The sequence below is a fragment of the Anopheles merus genome, chromosome 2L (genome assembly GCF_017562075.2).
Source record: "Anopheles merus strain MAF chromosome 2L, AmerM5.1, whole genome shotgun sequence".
Lineage (NCBI taxonomy): Eukaryota > Metazoa > Arthropoda > Insecta > Diptera > Culicidae > Anopheles > Anopheles merus.
In genome coordinates, this window is record NC_054083.1 from 24761809 (window position 1) to 24788550 (window position 26742).

A 26742-nucleotide genomic window follows, 5' to 3' on the forward strand; every position below is an offset into this window, starting at 1 on the left:
AGGCAAATCCTGATTGTTCCAAACAATTGTGGGCGACTGCGATGGCAACTCTCACCGACGCTTTACGACCTCAGAACTATCCGCACGACTCTGCTTAACTCCGGATAACTCCCAACGACGAATGAATCCAGATGGTATTTGAATCAGAATAGTGTGGACTTAATACCAATTTATTCCATTTGACTTGGTCGTTCGGACTCAGCTGTACAGGGTCGTTTGGACATATCCGGTGTTGTTTTAATTTCCCTGAAGTTGTCCGAATTCATTCGAACTAATCCCGTTTCTTTCATGACCATTTGCAGAGTCATTGACACATTCGAATAATTTATCGTCTCGCGAGACATAGCACTACAGCTGCAATAGTTACAATAATGATAGAAATAGTAATGTTGCAGCATTACATAGGCCATAGTTGGAGCCGGAGTCTATCACCCCTTGTTTACACATGCCATTCGCCAGTAGCGAACCCATCGAACTCCTGTCAAATTAATATGGAGTTGAGGGTACGATTGCGGGAATCCAGTAGCTCAGCTTCGAAAGGTTCGAGAGGGCTAACTTCCGTTCTGGAATAGCGCAGCTGTGAGGCATTCTGTACTCGAACATTCCTCATTTTGCCTTTGCACCGTTAATGGAACGGGGATATTTCTATCTAAAAGTCGACATAGTCGACATTCGCTGTTGTAGTTCTCGTAGACCCACAAAATTCGTAGAAATCTTACATCTTTTTTAAATTTTTTCTTCTATTTTTTAATTATATTCTACCTATCACATAATTTTACCTCCAATCGATTTAATACATCCTTTCTACATCTCCATTACAGACGGTTAACATTAATTAACCTTCGATTGCTACTGGTCAACTCAGCCACGAAGCCAGCCTGCTACACGACCCGCTTCTATCGTCTCCGGGACGATGATTACAACTTTAAATCTTACCACGAAATCTTGGATATGGAAGATTCGCTAGAAGCTGGCCTAACATTTCACCATGAGTGGGTAGCAGAAAAGGTATTCCACAGTCCTCGAATTCCGTTTAAATTTCTCTTTTCTCACAAAACCGTTTGTTTGCCATGTTTCAGGAAAACGTTCTATACTCGGAAGAATGCGCTGTGTTTGTAGCGAGCTGCGACCTGTCCTCGCTAATGTCGGCTGGCCATGGCGCACAGTTTAGCTGCTTCGTGACGTATCGTGTGGAAACGTTCGAAACGGCATGCGACGAACTGCAGCTGCACGTCGGTTCGGTCGAGCTACCCCAGCAGCAACTGTGCAGCACCGACCACTGGGTACAGTTCCGCAGTGCGTCCGACATTAGCCGCGATCTGCTGACCGTAACGTGCACCTCCGAGTGTGTGTCGCTAGCGGTGTGCTACGCCCGCGAACCCGCCGTTGCAATGAAGGAGTTCTGTGTCGGCAGATTAGGTTTTGTTGAGGTGTTATCTACCGTGCTGCAGCAAACCGTACTGTACTGTGGTGATAACACGTACTGGCAGGGTACGCTGATAAGATTGGACCGGATGGAGGAGAAACGATTGCGCATGAAACTATACAGCAGGTAAAATATACGGATGGAGCGGGAGAAGGTGCACGGCGGTGTGTTTGATCGTACTTATCGCCCTGTTCCGTTTTAGATATGCACACCAAATACTGACGCTGCTGCAATCGATATACGCCGATTATGAGGAGACCTGCGCGCTGGAGCTGTGTGCCTCCGCACAGTGCGCAACGGAGCAGGAACTGAAGCAGCGCCTGTTGGATGAACTGCAGTGCAAAATTGAACAACCAATTGAGAAAAACGCTTGCATGCGAAAGGAATTCTGTACTGATATGATTTATTGCTCGCTAGACACTAGCCACAGGCCGGAACGGTCGGAGGAAACCGATGCTCCCGTTTAGTTGATGTTCACCAGATCCTTTCCATCGCCATTGCCACGATTGTCGATGGCGACGTGTACGTTCACCAATGCCGGATGACGATCGATCAGTACTGGCTCATCGTTGCTAGCCTCAGGGACGGCGTCCTGTTGGCCCGCCGTATGGTACGGTTCTGGATCTTGCACGTGCTCTGCATCCTTCAGTATGTCGACGTAGATGGAAACGGCCGGATGTTCGTTATCCGGTACGTAATGTGCGTTGCTCGAAATGACACTATTTTCATCCGGCACTAGCATGGTTTTGTTGGGCGCGTCCTCTGGGATGGGATTAGCGAGGGAAACCGTAACCAGCAAGGCCAGCAGCACAAAGAGTGTTTTCATTTTGAGGCTTAGTTAAATGAGCGGGTCGACACGACACTTCACACAAAGTCAATATTTTTTCTATTTCAAGACACACAATCGATAAAACAGGACAGTCCGTTCGGAAACGCTTTTATACGAGCGCTAGGAGGCTATAAAAGGAAGATGATTCGCGTTATCATTTTATTGATGTGGATGGTCGATGCTATTTTTGCGACCGAAATCGTGTCTACGCGTAAGATAGGAAAATGCAATTTGTTACGTATGACGAAATTGAAAGTTTCCAATCATATAAACATGCCATTTTATGTAATTAAAGTAGATTAGATTGAGTTATTTTAAATTGTAAAATAATCCACGTGTTGCTTTAAACGTGATTCCGCATTCCAATTTGAATTGGGCATACGATGACTGTTATACAGACTCATGTGGTTTGATCCATGAAGCATGTACGGTATGACAGTTGCATTCGTCAAATGACGTATGCGGGGCGAGCGCAACAGAAATACCGTAATGAAAGCGGTTTTATTTTAAAATAAGTTTTAAATTTACTTCGATAAAAAGAGAGTTATTCTACAATATCTCAGTTTGAAGCAATCAAACTAATTAGGTAACATAACATCACTCAAATAAGAAAATAGCGACACGAAACATCAATCAATTTTGTGTGTAGTGTGGTCACTAGTTAGAAAGAAGAAGTTTGACGTTTCGGTAAACACCGGGCTTTTGTTATCATCCACATTTTTGTTATCATCAATTTCGGCCGGGGATGCTGCATGCGATTAGAAGCAACTAACTAAACAAATAATCTGCCAAATCTGAAATCATTCCAACGCGCAACGAACATACTCGTGACAATCTCCCTCTGGAAGTGGAAGTGTGTGAACGTGTGTGAATAGCTCCAGAAAGCGCGAAAGCATGTCCGCCGATCAAAGTGCAAACGTTGAACTGATTAAGAAGCACATTGGCGAGTATCCCGATTTCCCGAAGAAAGGAATACTTTTCAAGTGAGTAGATCTGTTGTGTTTCTTGTGCTACGTGGCATTAATCGATGGTTTCCTCTCTTCTTTCCAGGGACATATTTACCGCCCTTCGGCATGGTGAGGTTTGCAAGGCAATCAAAAGTGTGCTCGTGTCGTACGTTCGGGAAAGCTGTCCGGACGTGCAGGTGATCGTTGGGCTAGAGGCACGTGGCTTTCTGTTTAGCTTGCTGATTGCGGCGGAACTGGGCATCGCCTCGGTGCCGATACGGAAGAAGGGTAAACTGCCCGGATCCTGTGCCCAGCAGGAGTACGTGCTGGAGTATGGAACTGTAAGTTGCCTTTTTTCAACCGCGCTATCAGCATTTTTACAATTCCTCCATTGTGTGGTGTTTTAGGATGTGTTTGAAATACAGCAAGGAAGCATTACCTCCGGGCAGAAGGTGCTGATAATAGACGATCTGTTAGCCACCGGCGGCACGATGGATGCAGCCAACAAGCTCGTCCAGCAGCTCGGCGGAGTGGTGGAGCGAAACGTAGTGATCATAGAGCTGACGGAGCTAGGTGGCAGGAAGAAGCTTGAAGCTTCCGGCTCAAACGTACATTCCTTTATACAGTACCACGATGTAGAATGAGGCGGTGGTGGTAGTTAACATTTGCCAATTGCATGCTAATTACTAGCAACCGACAGCAACGTTGCAAAAGACATCCTATACAGGCTATGTTAGCGAACTGGTGCAGTTCGTATTTTGTTTTGTTATTTGCTTTACTTCCGGCTCTAATGATACGATCGACTCGTTTTCGATTTAAAACTCACCGTACACCGTTAACGGTTAAAATCTCAGGTCAATAGCAATAGGCCGGTAGCCATACGTTAGTGAAATATAGACCCCAAGCTCAAACAAATAAAGGAGACACCTTTACACAACATTTAGCCGAAGGGTTTTAGCTTTGTACAATTAAATAAATCATTTAAAATTAAGGTTTTAGTAAAAAACCGCAACCCAAAGAGAGCGTGTTGAAAAATGTGCGCCTTTTTCCCACCTGCCTTGTCTAGTGCGCATACCTTTCCCTGTCGGTGTATTGGTAAGCGCGATCGCGCCTAAACGAGCGCTCCTGCCTTCTCCACCGAACGCTCAAAAGAGAGCGAGAGCATGCTATATGCTGTTTTCCATGATCTTCGCTTTGTTACCTGGCAGCAGCACAGCCCAAAAGGGGTGCTGCAGACGGCGTTTGACTTCTGATCTCAACAGTTTCTTGCCAATGGTCCGTCGAGACAGAAAGCGACGATCGTCTCCAGTGCAGTGTAAGTTGCCGTGGCATATAAGGGTGAGAAAAAGAGCGAGTAGCAGAAACAAAAAAACAGAAAATGTTTGCAGCGTCAGCATAAGTTTCATGTTTCGAGTGTTTTTGTGCCGTGCTCGTGGAACAGTGTAGCTCGCAGATAGTTTTGTATTTTGACTGACCTTTTTTTTGTGTTTGGTGTTGTTGTGCAAACATTTTGCTACACATCTTGAAATCCATCACCATCTTGAACGGAAGATCCGTGGAGTGAGTGATCGAAGCGAAAGAAGATATATAAAAGAGTGGAATTTTGTGCGTATCTGTGTTTGTGCTAATTTCGTACTACTTGGAGGAGAAAAAGAATTTGTTTGCTCATTAGCATGCGCCCGGTAGTGGTACGACAACGGGAGAGAAATAGTGAGCTTTGAGTCGAAAAAGCATCGCCACCACCACATCATTCGTTTCGCAAAAGCGAAAAGCAACCCTAAAAACAAACAGGTCACAGTGGCCTGTACCACCGTCATCATCATCATCATCTCCATAATCATGATCTGTAGTTCAGTTCCATTCGTAGTACGCAGGTTCCCAACAGTGTGTCTGTTTTGAAGTCTCCCACTACGCAACCGGTGGCGCCGGAAGAATGAAGATAAATTAATGTACATTTTCGTGGGAACACTTCTTCCGAACGATGGTGCAATAGAGACCACCACGAACAATGGAGCGCTTGCCGTTAGCTGCGGCAGGTCTGTTTTGTCACCTGCGGAATGAGACTGTCTGAAGCTCTGGGAAGTTCGGCGCGTTCGTTCTTTCGAAAGGGGCTGATAAATAGCAAAAACCCCCTTTTTCTCTTAAATAAGCGAATTAAAAAGGAGACGTCCTTGATAAAGGTGAGAATGTGGTCGGTTTCGTCAAAGGATACAAAGTCTCACAGTTTCTTTAAATGGTAAAAATGGCGAAGGTCACGCTTAATGTACTTCAGAAAAGTTTAGTTGCAGCTCTCCAGCAATAACTTTGAAAGCTTCTCCAGAACAGCTGGTTCAAGTTAGCTTCTTTTCTTTTTCGGCGGTCCACAGTCGGACACCTCGATGAATCATGTCTGGTGCAGCAGAGAACATGCAGAAAGAGAGAGAAACAAAGTGAAGGAGGTTAGCCTGCTTAGACCAGGATGGCAGCAAAAGGCGCGCGCACCGTCGTCCGTTGGATAAACTTTAAGCGCAGTAAGCTTAAAAGTAACAGGCGAGCAGAGTTTCCAGTTGCTAGCGCTGAGCGTGTCCGGTGGGGGAAGAGGGTTCGTTGCTTGGTGTCTAAAGTCAAACGTTCGCAGCGACGTGCGCGATCGTAACTTGAAGATCGTCAGTATCTATCTATGTGTGTGTGTCTGTGTGCGTTTGTGTGGTTTCTTTGGTGAGTTTAGGTCACCTGGAACCACTACCAAGAACAGAGTGGAAAAGGAGAGAAGACACACAATGCAAGTTGGTTCGTCGCCGCCGCCCCTGTCAGGTCAACAACGCCGAAGGGAGGAAAAGAAAAAAGGTTTCACTCCATCGTAACGCTTTAAACGTTGCTTTGCGTGTGTGTATGCGTTGCCTTCCTTTGTGAGAAGAACCGGCATCCGACAGAGAAGAAGGTTGCCTTTTGCTCTTAACTTAACGTTGACTTACGATGCATGACGTGGATTGGCCATCAGCCCTCCTGTGTGGGGTTTGTTGCTTTCGCCTGGTAAAGTCTTTCGTACAAAACGTACACAAGCTGTCTGTGTGTGTGAGTGTTTGTGTTTGCAAAGGTAAACAAAATCGGCGAAAATTTAGATCGAGTTAGCGAGATTTACACACGCCTCCCCGAGCGTCCTCTTATCTAATGATCAAAATTCGATTCCAAGCACGATCCAGGCCCCGAAGATCACCAACGACTATTAATCAACCTGTCAGCAAAGGGAAAGATTTACGGGAGAGAGAAATTTAGCACCCACCACCTTTGGGGGAAAAGACTTTTTCTCCGTCGAACAAAATTTAGGTCAAAAGCTTAGCGCTACGAGAAGCGAGAAGCGACCATCTCGACCGACATTAGAAGCTCTTCCATCTTTGAGGTTGTCTGCAAAGGGAGAAGCAGCAAAATCTTGACATTATTCTGTCGGGGCGGTCGCTCTTCGACGTGCTCAGGCGCCTAGTTTACACGCATCAGGTGCGCCGAACCGCGTCGGATTGGCTTGGAGCACAGCAGGCAACGCTCTAGAAGGCGGAGGAGGCGTAGTTCGAAGGGTGTAAGTCGTCATCATCATCGTCATCAGCTAAAGCTCATCTCACTGTCAAACGAGCGTGTGTGAGCGGCTGCGCAAAGATCAACCATGCGGGTGCGGTGAAGCTTGGTTACGCAAGGCAATACCACTATGCACGAAAGACTTCAACGAGCGAGGAAATGGCGAACCGTGAACCGCGCGCGCGTTAAGCTTCCGCGAGTTGAAGCTGTTTTTTCGTGGTGAATTTTCTAGAACTGTAATAATAATAATCTATTTCCCCTTTTTGGGTCGTGTGTGGGATGTGGTTAGCAGGTACAAATTATCGCATTACAAAATTGTTGCTTTTTGCGTTAAAACAAGACCTGTTTCCCGTCGTTGACACTTGAATCGCAGTACTACGAAACGGAACAGGGCACAAGTTTGATGTTTGGTTTGGATTACAACTCTTTTTTTTTACAGCCATCTCCCGCCCGAGGTGTGTGATGTGTGATCGCTAGTTTCACATCTAACACCAGTCGGATGTTTATACCCTTGTTACAAGGCGTCATGTAACGACGCACCATGAGGTTCAAGGAGTTTGATTTTACTTTTACCTCATTTTCCTCCAATATAAAGCCCAACCAAAAGTAACTTTTTTCCCTACCCCCTGTTACTCCCCATTGTTACACACAGCAAAGGTCTTTTCCCAGACACACTCTCGCACGCACGAAAGCATCTTGACGATGTGAGCATCGCACAGTGCAGACAAACGCTTTGTGATGTTTTTTTTCGGAAAAAAAGAAACGGAACAGTTTATTATCATCCCTGCTCACGATTGGCTGGGGTGGAAGAAAGCATTAACCATTGATTTGATTTTGATTACATAAATTTCATTATATTGGCGTGCGAGTAAAAGGCGTCGAAGCGTTGGAGAGCTCGGTTGCGGTCCGGATGCGCTAGTGAGGTGTGATGATTGGAACGCGGGGGAAAAGAGTGTGTGTTTTAATGATAGCACTGCGTGTGTAAGCGTTTGCTAAAACAAATGCCACGATCCATCTTGTCGTTGATTAGAAGCGGGTTGATTAGCAAGGGTAGGCTGGGCAGGCAAGCCGCCACAGCTCATGCAGTGGGAGAAAAAGGTTGATTGATCGCTGAAGTTATTTCCCGATTTGCTGAACAAAGCGGTTATCATGTTTCGCTCTAATCGATTTCCATTTGTTTGTCCAATTATTTTAATATGTTTCGTGTTTGGAGAGGGATGTTTCACCATTCAAATCAATGCTGCCGTACTGGTTGCCGCGTTGGACTGGACGAACGATCCCCTTTTCCCTCGGTGCGAAAACTAGATCCATAAAGTGGGAAGCGTTTTTAGGCGAGATAGATTTTTACGACGCACGCTTGTTGAGCAAGCCAGGTATATGGGTGGGTGTCATCATCGTCGCCATGACCACCATCGCTGATGATCGCTAAAGAGAAACTTACACTTTACAACATCACGACTCGTGTCTTGCTGTTGATCAACCTTTCCATTACACTTGTTACAAACTGCTCGCCGAACGCTGTGGTGTGAAACAGATCACTTTCAAATGTACAAAAACGAACAAAATCTTCACAACCCGGGTTCAAATGAGATAATAAAAAAGACACCTCTTTCACTTCCACCGATCAGCATCAGCTGCTGGAAACGTGACGATAGTGTTGAATCGTTTGAATCGTGCAAAAAACGCTGTCCCACTTCACAGTTAATTTAATTACATTTTCCAAAACAGGAATCATCGGCTGACTTTTTCATCCACCGCTGCAACAGTTAGTGTCTTCAAAGTGTCGTCGGAAAGTGACTCCACAAACAAGTGACAACGCTGGTTCGTTTTTAGTGTGGCTGTGAAGTGAAAATACCTCCAACTCGGTGTGTGTGTGTTTCTTGTGCGAAAAGTGACTGACTGTGCAGCTTCTGCATACGATCACGTGCGTCCTCTAGATCGATTTTTTGCCGTCAAAAAGCGTCGGTCGAGTTGACAAAAACAGACAAAAACACAAACCTCCCACCCTAAAACAGCACAAACATGGGAACGAAGATCGAGTACGTTGACTCGAGTCACATGTACGCGACCAACTACATCCGCAACTCGAAGGCGATCGCCGTCCTGTGGGCGATCTTCAGCATTTGCTACGCGATCATCAGTGTCGTTGCGTTCGTAACACCAGGTAAGCAGACCGTTTTGAGGTTCGATGTTAGAGGCACTCTTCTTGGTATGCTTCTTTAATGAAAAAACAGGACCAATAAAAGGAAGCATGCAATTGTTTTCGTAAAAACAAAACGTGACTTGCACTGCGCACTGTACGTTTGGCGTGAGGAGCGTGTGCTGTGCAGGAAGAAATAAAACCAAGCAGAGCGTGGTTTTGTTCGAATTCTATTACGATTGCATAAATGGTTTTGTGGAGTTATGTGTTTGTGGTCGGTCACATTTGGTGTGCTTTTGTTTTGCTCAGTGTGATTCTTAACTGTGATCTTGTAAGAAATGAGTTGTGCAGAACGTGAGCTGAACTTAAATTCAAATTTGATTTCGCCTGGGGCTAAAGTTGTTGCGGGAAATACCAAAAAAAGTAAATAAACTTGAAATTAGTTTATCAGCCACCGATTAGTTGTGGCTGTCTAACCCAAGCATTTCGCAACCAACACTGTTGCATGCAAACACTTTGAAACGTTTGAAACGAGCAGAATGTTTATCAGTTACACTCATTGCATTATTTTATTTTATTTTGACCATATCACAACAGCGTCCTAATGCAGACAAATTTGTCAACTTAGGCAAAATAACAAAAAGACGTTATTTCTAAGTGACCGATAGCACAAGCTTGCATAGCAATTTTTAGACCATAATGTAAACAGCCGCATTCTTTGCGTGATAGGATTGCGCCAATTAAAAAGTGACCGTTGTTCAACCAAACGGCAGGGACTATGGTTTTAAGAACAATATGAACAATAGCTTTATACGTTTAAATTTACAAAGAACAATAGTATAAAATACCTACCGGTGATGTTTGACACGGTTTACAGAGGCTAAAATCATTTATGGTACACTCTAATTTTAAACACCCAAATCGATACTCTGGGAGAGCATCAACATATTAGGCCTAGCTTGAAAACTAGCTAAGATATGAAAAAAAAGCGTGAAAATGTGAAATTGTCCTTTTATTTGTGAATTTTTGTTTTTATTATTCAGAAGAAACGGCTTCGGCCGTATTATTTTGAATTTGGCTATTTATTAACAAACATAATTACAAGCAACCAAAATAATATACATTTTAAGGCTTAAAATAGTAAGTAAGAAAGACGTTTGAAATGCTACAGACTTTTGCACATCCAGTCAAAACGTGTTAAAAATGTTAACTACTCCAGAAATTATTTGTTCCTCGAAATGTGGAGCTAGAATAAACGATTTCGGACATCACATCACTCTTTCTCATCATTATTTTGATTGGTGCTCTTTTGAGAGACTTTTTTACATTATTAACAAACAGCCGGAGATGGACAGTTTACGGTTATTTTCCAAGTAAACTAAATTATGACGTGAAATGTGTTAGTTTAGTTTATTTAATGATACCAATGATAGTGTACCAATGATGTTTTAATGATAGGTGTACCATCAATATTTTACTGCGAATTAAGGTATTTTTAACAATTTTAGCCCAACTATGACCGACAAATTTGACATTATTAAACCACGATATATTGCGTTAAACGAGTTAAAAAAAATTTAACCAAATTATTAAATCAAATGCAATGACATTAGCTTAGTTGCCTTTTTCTACTTCTGGTGTTACATGCTACGTACACGATTATACTGCCCTTTTAAATAGGGTTTACTATTAAATCTTGATTTGAAGCACCAAAGTGAGTCAAGTCAGTCGCCTTAGGTACGAGTAAAATGGGTCCGAAAAGGAGTTTAAACCTCGTCTGACTTACGAGTCTACTGAATAGGACATCCGGTCAGTTGAAAATGAACAGTGTAATTGGCTCAATATTAACTACTGTTAAAGATTTACGATTATTTTGAAATTGTCTTATAATATTCATTCAAAAGTATATATTTAATTACTTTTTAAAATTCAACATGAGATGGTATATTTCTCTACATTCCACCAAGGGTTCATTTTGGTTTAGTTGTTTAGCATGCTGATTGAAATTTGGTTCACAAAGTCACATTGCTCTGTAAAGAACTAGGCTTGAACTCAAAAGAATCCCGTTATGCAGCTCTCACGTGAACAATATCAAATTCAAACTCTGTTTAAAAAGATTAACAGTAAAATTAAAAAGCTGCTTTGATCTTATTCAACACCAATTATCACACTCACGGGCTATTCTGATGCAAGAATGTATACTTTAATTCAATAGCGCCCCTGTGCTTGTTAGTTTTCATCTAACCCATTTAATATTCTATTCGCCATTGCCCATTGTTTTTGTTTTTTCACAATGGGCACAATGGCACGGGTAAACGATATGGTGCAATTTGTAATGGAACATCCGCTTACGATTCCGAGGTCTCGATTAAAAAAAAGGGATCGCCAGATTATGCAGTGTAAACAGAAGGAACGGGAGGTGGGACTGTTCTTAACCAGCTGCTGCTGCTACTAAGCCGTTTCACGTCACTCCGTTATAGTTTAATGCTGCTCGTTTGTGTAGGTGTAAAAAACCACAACTTCCATATGAATGTGGTGAAGATGTCGAAAAAAAGGGGGCCTCACCAATACACACACACAGACACCGCACGGGGTTCCATCTTGCTGCACATGTGCTGGGCGCCTCTGCCTAAGACGCTACAGCCGCTTCTTCGCCCTCAAGCATGCTCGGCTTTGTGGCTTGTGCCGTTGGCTGTGACCTTTTAAAAAGTTGTTTCCAAACAAACCTGCCTGCCTGCTGTTTTGTGTAGGAAGGGAGGGAGGACGCAACAATTGACCAGGGTTTGTTTTCGCAAGCTCACATTAAAAGCTTCGTCTGTGCTCGTTGCTGCTGGTATAATTGTGGACAAGCTTGTTAGGGGGCAAAAAGAAGAAGAGAGGGTTTTTTTACAAAGATATTTTCTTTCCTTTCTGTGCGCACTTCAATTAGCTAAATCCACAGCGAGATTGGCGCGATCGAGCGAATCGAAAGACTTGAACGCGTTGCTGCTTGCATGAGGCGACGAACCTCTCCCTCTGGTTAGCGATTTGCACCTTAAATAATACTTAAATTAATCATAATAACCATGACGATCATATCGCTCGGTGCTGGAAACATTAAAGGTGGTTAAACATGATGCAATAAAACTGTCTTGTGCCATAAGAGTTTCGGACCGGAAAGTAAAAGTTTTTCTCACTTGTTGCTGGTGATTATGATGCTTGCTTCTTTTCATCCACCCGTTGGGTTATGATTTGCACGAACGGGGGCAAACTTTTCAGTGCGATTTGCGAGTTCAATTATCGTCGGTGCAGTTCGCTTACAATTCGCGACCATCTGATTAAGCCGGATGGAATTGATTGGCATTGTTGTGCAGTGGCGAACGGTGTGACTCTACGCGAGTGACTTTATGCCGCCTCTGTCGAACCAGGAAGCGGCGAACCCCCGTGCGACACCGTGAAATTAATGTTTGTTTCCCTGGTTTTACAAAATGTGGTATTTAATAGGAAAGTGAGGGAAAGAATGAGTGTGATTTATTTCCCTGTCCCGCTACGTCATCACTTACACCAACTTTGTGTGTACAGTATTAATATTTCGACTGGTGTAAATTTGCATGTTTATCGCACCATTTTCTTCTCCTGTATTTCATTTCACGCGAGAGAGTTATTTTTTTTATCGTTCGATTATGCACAATTTTGCTTTTCCGGCCTTTGCATTCATTATTTTCACCTAGATGCGCCAAGCAAGCGATTGACGTTAATTAATCAACGCCTTCCACCCCATCTCTTCCATCCCGTTCGGGATGCTGATAATGCGATTTTGGCACAAAGCTCACGCATAATAATGCGATGCCCACACACAGGGACGATTAATGTAACCGTTTGCAAAACCTTTTTCCGCTATACACGTAGTTTCCCTTTTTGTTTTCTGGGAAGAAGCTTCAGCTTGCCTCCTGTACAGTTTTCTTGCCCGGAGCTTTGAGGGAAGTTTTGATCGCACAATCGACCAATCAATCGTAAATGTTTTGCTGTTTCTTTGGCGAAGATTGAGCTTCATACATGAAAACCTTTCACGATCAATAGACGGTAGATGGTGGTATACAGTTATTAAAATGAGGGAAACGATCGCGCGCAAAACAAAGGGAAAGAAAACCTTCCATTGGGAGGGAAATTTGCTTACTAACGGTACAGATTTTGCGTTTAAACATAAAAGGGTTTCAACCGACTTTACTTGATTTCACAACCCAACTTACCCAACGAGAGTTTAAAGCGAGGACAATTCTCCCCCAATTTGTTCTTGCACAATTGTGTGCACACAATTGCTTTGCTTCGTGCCTTTCCTTTTCCCCCATTCGACCGGACACCGACCCATTGACAGGGACAGCATGGTTTTAAGCACGGTTTTATGCAATAGTCCGATGTTTTTTTTCTGCGCACGGGATAATTTGCGGACAAAAGTGCTTAAGCACCGCTCCAAACTCCACTCCATCCCAATAACTCCGCACTGTCACTGTGGCAACCGACGAAAGTCGATTGCACGTTTCACCTTTCGCCCGGGCGTGATTGACTGTATCTGGAGCGCTTATTTCGTTCCCTTGCAAATGGCACGGGAGCTTTTGAGGGGGGGGGGGGGGGGGATTAAAATGTCGGGAGCTCACCTTGGTGCCTTGTTAAGAGTGTAAACAGCGATGCAAAATTGATTTTAATGCAGCTCTTCGAGTGACAGGGGTTTATTAGGATAAGAATTGGATACTCGAAACTTTTGCCGAAATTTACGCTTGCCAATTATGCACCGAAATGCACCGCTTGAAGTGGAAAATGTCGAGTTTTATGTGGTGCGTTTTGTTGTTATTTAATCACCGCTGACATAAATGGACCCCAGATGAAGACGTTGAGTGGACCCACCCACGCTCTCTGTTTGCGTGTCTGTGGCTATAGGCCAGAAAATGCAGGATATGGCCGCTGTTTCTCTACCGTCGGCTTTGTTCTGCTTGCACGCTTCGCTAACACCACCACCCGGGCAAGATGTAATTGGTTTCAACTGGAGACACACTGGCGCAGACTGTCCAACGGGGGGGTGGAGCTTGAATGGGGAGGGTCGGGATGCTGGTTTATAACGCCATCACTAATGGATTGTTTATGGTGTAATGGCGTGTATCGGTAGGCTTCGGCGTCCCCCAGCTCGGCTCGGATTTGTGTGTCAAATTGTGTTCGGTAATCTCCGCAAAATGGTCGCGGTAACATACTGACACGCTCCTGGCTAACGTGAGCCGTCCTGATGTGTAGGGGGGGGGGGGGGGGGGTTTCATGCGTTTGTAATTGCATTATGATCTCGCGGCATTATGCTGTGCATCGAATGACATGGTACATTTTTCTTGGCCGGAGTGTGTAAAATGTGGTCATTGATCTTTGTTTCTCGACACGGCAATTACATGATCTTTCGATGCGGAGTGATGTGTTTGTTGCTCTATTTACTATTTGAAATTCGGTTAATATAATAATTTACTGAGAGCTTCTATGATTTCGTTAATAGGCTGAAGCGTTTAAATACACGATCGAACATGATCATGTTTTAAAGATTTTGTTGTTATCTATACTTTTGTATATTTTTGTAGAATTTAGCTTTTATATCTATTCAACGTATTGCTTCCTGGCATATCTTGGTTTTGGGGATGTACTTCAACTATCTTAAGTATCCTCTTTAACCAATAAATCATCATAATAGTTTTGGACATTTTGACACGTTTTGGACTGATCGTGAGCTATAATTTGGATACCATAGCCCCGTGGGTGATGATGGATCTGGAAGGATTAAAATGTGTGCTTCCTCTTAATATGGCATAATCTGAAGACACGATTAGATTAATCTGTTGTCATTACTTTAGATTTAGACGAATCGAGCCATATTTTATCTTCTAAACTGTTGTAACATTTCTGCCAAATATCTTCTTTCTTCTTGTTGGTTAATTTGCACTGCAATCACTGTCCTTCAAAGCCCTGCTACAAGCCATTTATGGTCTTGGTAATCTTTGACTTATTGATTTGCTCATTGGGGTATAGTTAATACTGCGAAGAGTTCCATATAGGATGTGCACGCATAACGGGCATATTGTAAAAACAGTCGAACGGTTTGACGGTTGTGTTGGTTGGGATTATAAATTAGCTAACTAAGGTTCTATTGTCATCTTAACCAAAATGTCTATGTGGTGGTGCTAAATTTTTTTTTACTATTTTTACTTAAATAAACGAAAGCTCGAAAAGTCTGCAGAACGTTGTTTCAAATCGTACGACATACGAGTAAATTTTACATGAATTTAAATTCTTTGAATGACTGTTCTGCGTTGGGTCACGTTTATTAACGTTAGTGTATAAGCAATAGTAGCAATTAGGCAGACCTTGGTTGACTGTTGCGACAAATAGAAATATGCTTTATTCTAGAAGTTTTACATATTATACTATGTATGCTTCTCGACCCTAATTCCCTTGATCAGGACAATGTTGGAGTTCCTTAATAGTTTGACCGGCGCCAGAAATCGGAAGTTAATTTGGATAACCTGTATAAACCATTAATCATACTCTTCTTTATTACCATTTCTACGCGAAATGGAAACAATAGATTTACTATGGCGTTTGTGAATGAAGCAGACAGATAATTCAATATTTTTGCATGAACACTTCTGTTCATTTCTAATTAGTTAGCGTAAAGCTTAGGTAGGGAAAATCTTACAAAATATCAACAACAATGTTTGAATTTCAATTGTAGTTTCAAGAACATCTAGATTCTTATCATTATCACAATGTCTTCATGCCTCTAAATGATTCCATTACTGTCGAAGATAAACCAACCGTTTGTCCTGTGCTATGACGTTGTTTATTAAATTTTTTGATTTATTATTCGGTAAAATGTAGCAAATTATTTGAGCATGCATGCATCTACAATTTGTCTTTAATTAGGCCCATTTTTAGTTTTTGTACATTGAAAACGTATCACAAACATCATGGGTTACAGTCAGAGGATTGCAGTCTATCTAGATTCAAACTTAGAGCTTATAAGTCATAATGAGTAAAGAGGGCGTCAATTTCTCTATTATTTAATAATGCTCATTGCCTTTGTAGTAGCATTAAGATAATCTTGGTAGAGCTCATAACCGGCTCCGTTAGTTACACAGCGCACACAGATGAAGTAACACACCCTGACTACAAAGAAGTGTATCGTACAAAGCGAAGCCTATCATAACTGTACAAGATTCATTCAAAGAAACCGCATTTAAATGTAACACTGTTTTTATTATTCATTTCCACCATTCCAGAATGGGTCGGCGATGCAGATTCCGACATTGGCGGGCGTCTCGGGCTGTGGCAGGTGTGCCAGAAAGACGATCTTACCGATAGCTGTACCGGCCGGCTGGAGGAACTGCTGGAAATGCAATCCATCGCGTTTCAGGTGAGGTGGCAAAACACACACAAAATTAAACGACTATCACTATGCCTCGTTTATGCAAACTCAGTGTCCGTTAGCTATTCTTCTAACGAGCGTCTTAGTTTGCGGGATTAAAATGCACATGGCCCGCAAAAGCTAGCCGTATCTAGCTTAGCCCCGCATTTCCATAAGCAGGTCACCGCGATAGCGTTTTTTTGTGCGCATTTAAACAAACGAAACGTGTTTGGTTAACAACTTAACTCTTTTATTCCTTCCTACCTACAGGTTGCAACAGTGTTTTGCGGGCTGGCGGTGGCCACTTCCGTGCTGGCGATCTGCTGCCTACTGCTGATGGTGTTCATGAAGTCAACGACCGTCTTTCACATCTGCGGCTGGATGCAGATGCTTTCCGGTGAGTTTTGCCGGGGCATTTATGCTCGTAGGTTTGGCACGCCGATAGAAACGAACCGTGTGACCTAACCAACTCATCTTCTCGCCCCAAAAGCGGAGCGTTTTAAAACAAACCGAAAGGAACGCTACGCCACGATTGTGCATAGTTGCGGATTGGAGATGGAATTTTTGTGGCAAATTCGTGGCTAATCAGCGCGACGCGTGGGAAGCAACGCGAGCATGATGAGCATGTGGCGCTCGATTATCGATGAAAGGCATATTATGGGCCACCGGTCTCGCTTCCTCATTGCTTGCTCGGCTCCTAACGTTCATTAGCGGCAAAATTGAAAATTGATGGGAGGGCCATCGGGACGGCGTATTCACTGCAGTGAACGACATTCGAGACAGCGGAAGTGAACGACGAAACGGGATAATCGTGCGGAAGAGCGCCGTAAAAAGTCGGGAAAGGGAGGAGTTGTAAATGCGAAAGGGGTACTCTTTTAGCTTAAAATTAGCCACAAGGCGGGCAAAGAGGATGAGTCGGTTGAAGGGGTGGGCCTATGATCAATCGCGTAAGAAGATCCACAAATTGCGCTCGAGAGGTATCTTTCGGTCTCCGATCGTGTCCAATTTGCTTGAAGGCTGCACTTATGATCACGGCGAACACGATGAAAGCTTGTTTGGTGCGATGTCTCTAATCCGGTTTCGGGCACTGCAGATCGAGTGCAGCTGAATGCGGCGGATCAGTCCCTTCACTTCGTTTGATCGCTCTGAAGGCCGTCCGATAGGTCGTCGATGGGGTGGTTTCGCCTATATTGAAGAGTAACTGGCGAGAGCCGAGCCCATACATTCTGCAACTCCACCAATGTGTGTGTGTGTGCTTTGGAAATCGTCATCATCATCATTACCATCATCATGTTGGTGATCAGCAGCAACCAGACAGTTCCGACAACGGGTAAACCGGTTTCCGTGGTAGAAGAGGTTGAAATAGTTTCGGCCCATTCCGGCATCCGAACTCCATTTCCTGAACGAAAGAGAAATGATCGGCTTCATCCCACTCCCGGCCCCCAGATGCGCCCAGGATGTGTTCAGTTTTCTCCCAACTCCGTGCTGCAAAGCTGGAATGTCCGGGTGATCCGACGGTCACCCCAGCATGTAGCTGTGCTGCGGTACGCTCTCTGCTCGGAAGTGGGTCATTGTCACTATGTCCGTTCGATGGGTCGTGTTCGATAGCCCGCGTTTACGGTGCTATTTTCCCTCCGAGTGGTCCACAACGCCAACCGTTTTCCGATCAAATGCGTTGGAAAGAAAAAGCATTTAAACAAAATTGAAAGCATTACCGTCGGGAAATGAAACACTTTTTATAACTGGGTGGAAAAAGTGGTCCTGCAAGTTTCTGGTCCTCTCTATCTAACGTTGCAACGCTTGCAATTCCAAGGCTGGCGCAGTAGCGATGTAGATCTAGATTTTCGATTTCCGTAGGTCGGCACTGACCTTTCTCTTCATCTCTCTCTTGTTTTACAATCACTGCTTTATCCGCACTCGTAAAGCGCTTAGGAACTTGTTCCTTCGGAAGTTGTAGGAGCTGTCGGATGGCAGTTTGTTGACTTTTTAGCCGCAATTTGCATCTATGTTGCGAGGCAGGCCCGCTAGTGAAAGTTGGTTTTGAAAGTAAACCAATCCACTACACGGGCAGGCAGATATTGGAAATTGGCTGTGCGTCTGGGAGGGGGCATTTTATACAATGTATGGCGCAAAAATGACTTCTAATTGATAAAGTTGCACACGTTAGAAGTGATCAAATCTTGCTATATACATAAAGGATGCCAACGGAGATTGGCAAGATGGTAGGATATAAGTTTACCATAGTGTGAATGCACCAAGTTTAATGTCTCCGCGGGATAGTTTTAATCAACGACAACCGGGATATGATGCTCCGCTGCTTTCATATCCGGTAATAATGACCGGAATTGCTTTGTACTAAGCATGTTTCTAGTTTATTTATGGCCTTGGTCAGCCAGTTGTGATTCCGTTTAAGTTGTAAATTTGTTGAAGTATTACCCGAAACGTTACAGGGTTTCCCACGATTTATTGGTCGGTTCCCATCAATTTTTGGTGGGTTCCCATATTTTGTTGATGCGTTCCCACGATTTTTTGGTCGTTTCCCAGAATTTTTTGGTCCAATTGTATTGATATCCAATCGGAAAATACCAATAAATTATGGGAACGAACCAAAAATCTATGGGATACGACCAAAAAATCGTGGGAACGCACCAAAAAATCATGGGAACTGACCAATAAATCGTGGGAAACCCTGTATGTACACGGTCCTATGCCACTCCACCCGTTTAAATCCAACAAATGAGGTCTTACACCTGGTGTCAGTTATCACCTAAAATAGTAATTTGGTTATCAGAACCATGAAACGCTTTTCACGAGCAATTGTTTAGTTCTCAGACACAACCGATCATAGCATTTTTTGTGGAATGTCGAACATTACATATCGGGCATATTTTTTGGGCTTCTTGAAGAGCAACACGTAGAGATCCTGTAACATGATTTTAGCTGCATTCTTGAAGTATAGCTTGAAGAATTACTGACGAAGAAAGGGAGACCAGAAGTAGGCCTTCATTTGATGGGTTAACCTTACACCAGAAGTAGACGGATGCTATAAGTGTCGGATTGGCTGTAACCGATGCATGGAGATGTCTTTTTGAACACATTTGCACACTCCATTGCGCTCTTTGGAGCGTTTGAAATTTGGTTAATACACAATAGAGTTGTTACATTGATAAATGTCGTAGGGTTAGACGCTGTGATTTAGCGTCTTTTATATCAAAATCAGCTGTCGTATAGTAGGAATGCGTTATAAACCATCAAACGACAGTTTCATCGGAAAATTGGTTTGAATTACGTGTTCTATCGTAACATGCTTTCCTGAGGACTGATAAACATGACGGAAATACTAAAATTGAAACTGACCCAAATACGAAAAAGCCACGCTGAAAGCTTACATTAACGCTTTGCGACATATCATATGGCGCATATGTAAGACAATATTTAATTGTCCTTTTTTATACCGATAGCTTGAGCCTATAAAACTACATTGCTCTTCAATCAATAAAAAGATGCAATTATGAATTACTCACAAACAAAAAAACGAGGCCAACTCAAAACTCGCAAAACCATGCGCTTTCAGGCATGAGGCATCATATTTGCGCATCTTTCAGTAACACGTAATCGTTCCAGCATTAGCTCAACGAGGCTCACTGAGGGTTGCTTTTACAGCATACACGCCCGGTTGTGCGTTATTGATTTCAACTGCCAAATCTAAATCCATTTAAATGTTGCAAGTTACAATGCGCACCACCTTGCGCAGCCCATCTACACCTTCGCTTTCGATCTTTATACACATTTCGGTTTTTCACTCTGATGTGCCGCACTGATGACCCACTGCCAGTCGAACACGAGCCACGAAGGAAGTTAGGTAGTAAAATGGTTAAATGAGATTTGACGAGCCTGCTTTTCTTTGCGGTGGTGGTGCGTTATTACTATTATTTGTGTCGGTTGCGTGAGGCGTATGCGCTGCGATTGATTGTACGGGTACGCCAAGCCGAAAGAGAAGGCTGACGTAAGCGATCGGGGAAGAAAGGAGAGACTGTTTATCTCGACGATGGGTTAACGATATTTTCTGATCGATATGGTTTGATTGCTGTTTGGTTGATTGTGAAAAGGTATACTTTTACCATTACTCTAGTAACATTGTTTTTTTTATTAAATTTATACAAAAAGGTAAAACAAATGTTTATCCAATGCAGCTTCATAAAGGGCCATTCCTCCTCTTTCGCTGTTGTTATGCGTTTCCTCGCTCGCTTTCTACTCAAAATGGTACGCCATAAAGCACGGCCAACACGTTGATGTCTCGGTTAATTGCGTCTCGATGCTTTAAGCACAAGCGTAAAGCTCAGATGGCTACCGTGAAATACTCATTTCCGGACTGGACCACGAAAAGAAAAAAACACTCACTCACTATAAAAATGTATGCCTGCATGCTGCTTGTGTACATCTTGACAATTATGCGATGCTTAAGCGCCGATTCCCGTTTTTCGTCTTGTCCTTCATTAAAGACACTTTTTTGCTGGTTGTAAATTCCTTTCGCTTCGCTTACTAGCTGGAGCTTCCTCTTGTAAGTAGTGAAATTAATCTCTCTGTCTCTCCGCTTCTTCCTCTCAGTAGGGTGTGCAAAAATGTTTTATAACACGCACTCCAGCAAAGCTTCATTTTGGGGCGTAGTTTAGAGTGCATAAAAGGCATAAAAAGCCAGCAACCCAACATGGGTAGAAATTCCCAGGGTCAGTTTAGCTCAGTCGGTTAACCTGATGAGACGCCGGTTTTACGCGTTTGTCGCCATTTTCCATGCAAGCCAGGGGGGTGGTCTCGCTTGGGGGTGAATAGTTCCATAAATGTAATGTATGCAAATTTGCTTCAATTTTGTTATGGTTTTTTTCATATTCTCCCTTCATATGCGGTGCTGCAGGCGGGGAGCCGTTATGTGTTTGCGTAAAGTCGAGCATTAGTGTAAAGTGACACACGCGCTGGCGTCGGTTGGCCGCTCGGTGAAGGGAAAGTGTCGGTACGGAATCATTGGAATCTACCGAGTGTGTAATGAACGCATCTGATGGTTCCGCAATTTACAGTGGAAGCTGTTTTCCCATATTGTGGCTACGCCAACCAGGCAAATCCGATGGATTAGGTTTGTTTAATGTTTTAAGATAAAGCTTAGTGTGTGGGATTTGTTGTGCAAATGTGTATAGCACGTAATGGGTTTCTATTGAAATGGATCTCAAGAGGCGAATTGCCAGCTGGTAAGCGAAGGATCTCATGCTCAAATGTCAAACGGACTCTCTTCCCGGGAAGCAACTAAGCGCGAGTGGGTAATGGGATTTACCGTGGGCATTGTTTAATGGGCACGACCAGGAAATGGAATGGAGGCAACAGCTGGTTTCGTTGCTGCAATTGCAGCAGGGTCGATGTTTTGTAGTTGGTACGAAACGTAGCTTCAATTTCTTATATTTGTAGAGGATAGCTCCATAAGTTTTCATTGATGTACTACATGGGATTATAGTTGATGGTTTATATTATGGAAAATGGGTTTTACTTTACTCTTTAAAGTGACTGAAAATGAACGCTGTGTTTGACAACCCTGATTGATAACCAATTCAAGATTGAGTGCCGGTCATCCGGATATAATTTTATCTGACTGTCTGTCTGAATATCTGAAGAGCATGGATAAACAGAGTTTCTTTTTTAATCAAAATGACTTTATTCGCGTGTACAGAATAAATTCTACAGCGCCTACCACAACTATATGGACAGCCGTTTTTCGCGATTTGCGGAAAATCCATAAGAGATAGTTAAAAACAGCGAATGTGAGAGAACATCGATGGTGAAGTGGGTGGTGTGGGGAAAAATATATCAGGCTAGGATTATATTCCTTAACTATGTATGTAACAACAGCAAATATTTAGATTCTGCTAAAAAATCGTTGTTGAGGTTTTTGTGTCGCTTTTGTTCGATCGGATCAGTTTTGAACCGTTGTTCACAAAATTGATAAGTTTTTCATGGCAATTTCAAAACAATTTTTGAAAATCTTTTTACATACTTTGGTTTGCATTTTCAAAAAAAATCATTGCAGGTGAAAACAATGTTATTGCGATTTTTTTTGTTATTAAAAAATATATTTTGTTAACTACTCTTATAAAACTTATAAAACCTTAAAAAAAGTTATAAAACACTTTTTAAAAATTGCTCAAAAATGTATTTCTTTAAAACCTTTCTAGAATATGTTACTTTTATTTTTGAACGATTTTTAAATGCGTTAGTTAGCACATAAAACCTGTTTTTCGAAGTGTTTTTATAGTTATGGTACGACCATAAATTTGTTTTTTCGTTATAAGTCGTGTAAAAACATATTTAAAAAATTGAAGAAAAAAAATATACGAAGATGTGAAATAGTATTCTGCACAACTCATACATTCACTGTTGTTATCTATCTCTTACGGATTTTCCGTAAATCGCGAAAAACTAACTCCTGCTAGTTCTGGAAATCGCAGACTATAAAACAGATAGGGGGTCCCTGGAGCTATTGAAACAATTTCTTGCTGTAGCAGTGCCCAGGCCGCCGCTACACTGCTACAGCAAGCAAATTTGTGTTCCAGACTTTCCATTTGAGGACAAAACGAACATTGATTGGAAGTCCTTCTCCCGTTCGAAACAAGAGCTCTCCATGTGAGGCCTTACCATTTGCCAGCATGTAAAGAGTAGCTGGTTGTTGTGCAGATAAGGCAAAACTTTGAATATTAGCCCAGATTCTCATCCAGCAGATTTGATGATTTGCTTGTGCTACTTTGACATCTGGTAGCTTGTCCACAAGCACGCGACGAAGTTTACGTGAGGAGGGGTTTGAAACATGTGCAGAGGATAAATATGCCAGTTGTCTTACCACGATTATCAGGCAAGGATACCAGGTTGAAATAGTGGCCAGATCCGGCGGATTGGCCTTGGCCAATATGAGGCTCGCTGTTTTTAAGAGAGCTGCGCTCTGCTCGGTATCAATTTGTCTTGAGGGCATATACAGTTATTCTTGGTATATGCAGGTTCAGTCCACCTCGCTTCCGACATAATGATAAAAAACTCGAAATTTCAGTACTAAAATAATAAATGTTTCTTAAAATACCACGAAGTTATTTATAATTAGGTATGGCCAAATTGTACTGCCATTTTTTTAAACCAGGCCAATTATTATTAAAAATAAACACTCGACCTATTAGCCGTATTGTCCGTGTAGCCGGACTATAGAAAAAGACATATGCGTGAGAGATGTTATGTTAAATAATCATTGTTCTCACGATGCATTAGCATCGTGTCATTGAAAATCAATAGAAATGAACTCTCTGAAATGAAATGAACGCTCTGTAAATCGTAGAACGATATCCATCCTATGAGTATAAGAGAAGTATCCAAAATATCTTGGAAAACAACCAAAAAACCTACGGAAACCTTCTTTATAAAGCCTGTTTGTATGACACTGTATGCGAGAATTATTTTTGCATACAAATCGAACGTCATCCAATCGTGTAGAGGACGTTAAATAATATACGCCTAGTTACTCTGAATTTTGATGAAAAAAAGCTTAATTTCTTACTGGATGAAATGAAAATTCTGGTTGGTGTGTTTGACACCTCTGCTCGATCGTGCTGCTCGTGGAGCTTACTGTTAGAATAATAGGGAGTTCTGTCTCATTGTGCTTAATCTCATTATTCATTCTATTTTTAGCTCTCTGCATGGTGATTGCCTGCGTTTCGTTCCCGTTCGGATGGAACTCGGACGAGTTCCGTAAGGTTTGCGGTCCAGAGTCGAACCGCTTCGAGGTTGGGCTGTGCAGTTTGCGCTGGGCCTATCCGTTGGCGATCATTGGTGAGTAATCTTGCGTAATTTTTCGTTTTTATTTTGCAATTTTCATTCCACCCCTGTACGTTTTTTTTGTATTTTAGCCTGCATCGATGGATTCATTCTGGCCACGCTGTCCTTCATCCTGGCGACACGGCACGTCCGTTTGCAGCCGGAACCGCAATACCAAAGCAGTATGTATTAGAGCAAAGAAACGGAAGGTTGGGTTGAATTGCGTTTGCAGCATTGTATCTGATCACTATCCTGTTTCCTCTACTCGCATGAACATATCACTAATCGTTTTGTTTTTCTTCCTCTCTTCCAACGCCTTGCAGGAGAAATTAACAACGCGTACGTGACGGATGTGGCCAGCATCGCCGGCTCCCGCAAGTCGCTCAATTTACAGCCCGTACTGCTGGTGGCACCGCCACACATAATATTCTAAGCGCCTACAAATGTGCGCCCCACAAATCAATCCTTCAGCTGAGCCGGCCGAGTGAATGCGCTATTTTCCTCGCACTGTGGATGGCCCAGGGCTTCTAACCAAACAAACAGACACCGGCTTGGAGACACCCATTTGTACAGAGAAAAGTGTGTAGCCAAAAGGCAATTGTTTCGATTCGATCGTGTTTATTCTTCTTCTCTTGCGTATGTTTTATGTATTAGATAGCGTCCCGATTCGGAGGGGAGTTTAGAGAATTTTAGCTTTCTTCCCTGGGGGAAGGTTTAAGGAAAACCTTCCCCGGGATGGTATAGATCTTACACTTTAAGCGATGCTTTCTTAGCAAGCCTCCCATCAATAATCTAGGATATTACGTTTAGTAAAGGGGTAATACATATTTATTCGAGCTTTAAGAGACGTACCGAAGCGGGGAGCGTTTTATTGTTTTCGGATAGTTTCGGAACCGTAAGCCTTTCCCTTCCAAATCTGTCCCTTTCTTCCTGTTTGGTTTAGCTGAATCCTACAAAACGAGTATGCTTTTCTAGCGTCTTTAAGCAGTCTGAATGTTATTATTTTTAGTTGATTTAAGTTTTACAACGTATGCGTAATGTAGATGTGAAAAACGGAATCCAATAAATGTTGACTTTCACAAATAATACCGTAATGTGTTTTTATTTCTTATACACTGCATATAAGCTGAAATTGGTATTTAAGAATAACGTGTAACTTGTAAAAAAAAAAGATTTTTGCGACCAAAGATTTTGCGACCAAGATGTTTGTGACCAAGAATTTTTTGACCAAATTTTTTGTGACCAACGATTTTGCCACCAAGGATTTTGCGACCAAGGATTTTGCGTCCAAGAATTTTGCACCCCAGATGTTTGCGACCAAGATGTTTGCGACCAAGGATTTTACGACCAAGATGTTTGCGATCAAGATAATTGCGATCAAGATTTTAGTAAAGAAGATTTTGCTACGATGACCTGTACCAAAAGTATTTTTCAATTTTACCCAATTTCACAGACCTGAGTTGACCTGAGGACTGACTATCCTGGTATGAGTAAATCAATAAGTCACTGAAAGCCAAGCTCACTAATGGTACAGGCAGGCCTTGACTGACAACGGTTGTTGTGCCATAGAAGCGTTCGCGAAGAAATATTAAAGGTATTTCTGTAAAATATCTGACACGTAAATTTTCATTCAAAATCGACTAAACTTTATACGGAATACCCTTTTTCCATGTACATAAACCATTCCGCCGAGTTGTACAGATTGCATACTTTCAGGCTGCTCTATGCTGGTAGAACCGGCATACCGTCAAACTGCTCGAAAAAAAAATCAAGCTGATGTTTGTTCGTTTTATATGAGTAGCAGCAAACGTTATTGTGCTTACATCGTTGGAAACTGTTAATAAACAAAATAAATGATGTGCTGACGTATATGGAAACTCCCAAACCTTTCTTTCGAACAAAACTAAACCATAAATAACCTTTTAACATGCTGGTACTAAGAACCGCTCGCACGACACCCTTCCAATCCATTGACGTAGCTTTCCATTCATAAACTTCCCGGAACGGTCAAGATAAATTTATATTACTATTTATTCAACCGATAACCCGCCCCTTCTAGGCGGCGTTCTATTGCCCGGTTATAGCACCCTCTGCTCCTCTCCGTTGGCAACATCATGTGGCCAGTTGCACGTAAGCCGACGCAGCCACAACTAGATATTAACCCCCTTGCCCCCCGGGTGGACGGCGAAATAGAGGAGCAGGAGGAGTAAAAATGATTTCTCTCTCACCTGGAAGTGACCGGACGGTACGATTAAACCACGCGGTGATTTGTATTGACAGAAGCACTAGGTGCTGTATCGGGGCACCGCTTAATTGCCTTTCGACCGGGCGGCTTCGGGGAGCAACCCTGCGTGGTCTTGAACTTGATGTCGCACGTTGTGTGTGTGCGTGTCATGTAATTAGTTCAACTCTTGGGAGCTCGGGGCAGGGTAAGGAAGCTTTCCCAGTTCCCAAGCAGGTTGATGAAAGCCACGTGCCCGGCAGCATGTTTGCTGCGAACGGTTCGGTTAAGATCAGTCTAATTGCTTAATAGACGACGGCGGGAGATGATAATGATGAGGGTGATGATGGGATTTTCATAAAAATAAGACACCTCTAACGAGA

The 26742-nt window shown here is 42.8% G+C and overlaps 3 protein-coding genes across 5 annotated transcripts in view; all 3 read left to right on the top strand.

Annotated features, from left to right (window-relative positions):
- Positions 1-2261, top strand: part of LOC121594045 — a 29501-nt gene extending 27240 nt beyond the window's left edge. Inside the window, exons 2-4 of the mRNA XM_041916918.1 lie at positions 822-1008; positions 1080-1552; positions 1629-2261. Of these exons, the coding sequence (XP_041772852.1) occupies positions 822-1008; positions 1080-1552; positions 1629-1893 (925 nt within the window). The 3' untranslated portion in view covers positions 1894-2261. The remainder of the gene's footprint in view (positions 1-821; positions 1009-1079; positions 1553-1628) is intronic.
- A 183-nt stretch (positions 2262-2444) lies between these two features.
- Positions 2445-4141, top strand: LOC121594048 (adenine phosphoribosyltransferase). Its single transcript, XM_041916926.1, has 3 exons — positions 2445-3238; positions 3306-3543; positions 3610-4141. The coding sequence occupies exons 1-3, from the start codon at positions 3150-3152 to the stop codon at positions 3844-3846; spliced, it is 564 nt and encodes a 187-aa protein (XP_041772860.1). The 5' UTR covers positions 2445-3149; the 3' UTR covers positions 3847-4141.
- Positions 4142-4395: 254 nt separating this feature from the next.
- Positions 4396-25226, top strand: LOC121594047 (LHFPL tetraspan subfamily member 3 protein). 3 transcript variants are annotated; one of them, XM_041916922.1, is made up of 7 exons: positions 4396-4540; positions 8480-8915; positions 16178-16311; positions 16573-16699; positions 24013-24153; positions 24231-24320; positions 24462-25226. In XM_041916922.1, exons 2-7 carry the CDS (start codon positions 8774-8776, stop codon positions 24569-24571), a joined length of 744 nt encoding a protein of 247 aa, XP_041772856.1. In that variant the 5' UTR covers positions 4396-4540; positions 8480-8773; the 3' UTR covers positions 24572-25226. The 3 variants fall into 3 exon arrangements, with proteins under 3 accessions (XP_041772856.1, XP_041772858.1, XP_041772859.1); XM_041916924.1 differs by having other exon boundaries at positions 4396-4517; XM_041916925.1 differs by lacking the exon at positions 4396-4540 and adding an exon at positions 4556-4762.
- The last annotated feature ends 1516 nt before the right edge of the window (positions 25227-26742 follow it).

Excerpts from the sequence above, each read along its gene's own strand:
- LOC121594048 (XM_041916926.1), top strand. The coding sequence starts at position 3,150 with ATGTCCGCCGATCAAAGTGCAAACGTTGAACTGATTAAGAAGCACATT. Across the intron at positions 3,239-3,305 it reads AAGAAAGGAATACTTTTCAA|GGACATATTTACCGCCCTTC; the intron begins GTGAGTAGATCT and ends TCTTCTTTCCAG. Across the intron at positions 3,544-3,609 it reads ACGTGCTGGAGTATGGAACT|GATGTGTTTGAAATACAGCA; the intron begins GTAAGTTGCCTT and ends GTGGTGTTTTAG.
- LOC121594047 (XM_041916922.1), top strand. The coding sequence starts at position 8,774 with ATGGGAACGAAGATCGAGTACGTTGACTCGAGTCACATGTACGCGACC. Across the intron at positions 8,916-16,177 it reads CGTTGCGTTCGTAACACCAG|AATGGGTCGGCGATGCAGAT; the intron begins GTAAGCAGACCG and ends CCACCATTCCAG. Across the intron at positions 16,700-24,012 it reads CTGGATGCAGATGCTTTCCG|CTCTCTGCATGGTGATTGCC; the intron begins GTGAGTTTTGCC and ends TTCTATTTTTAG.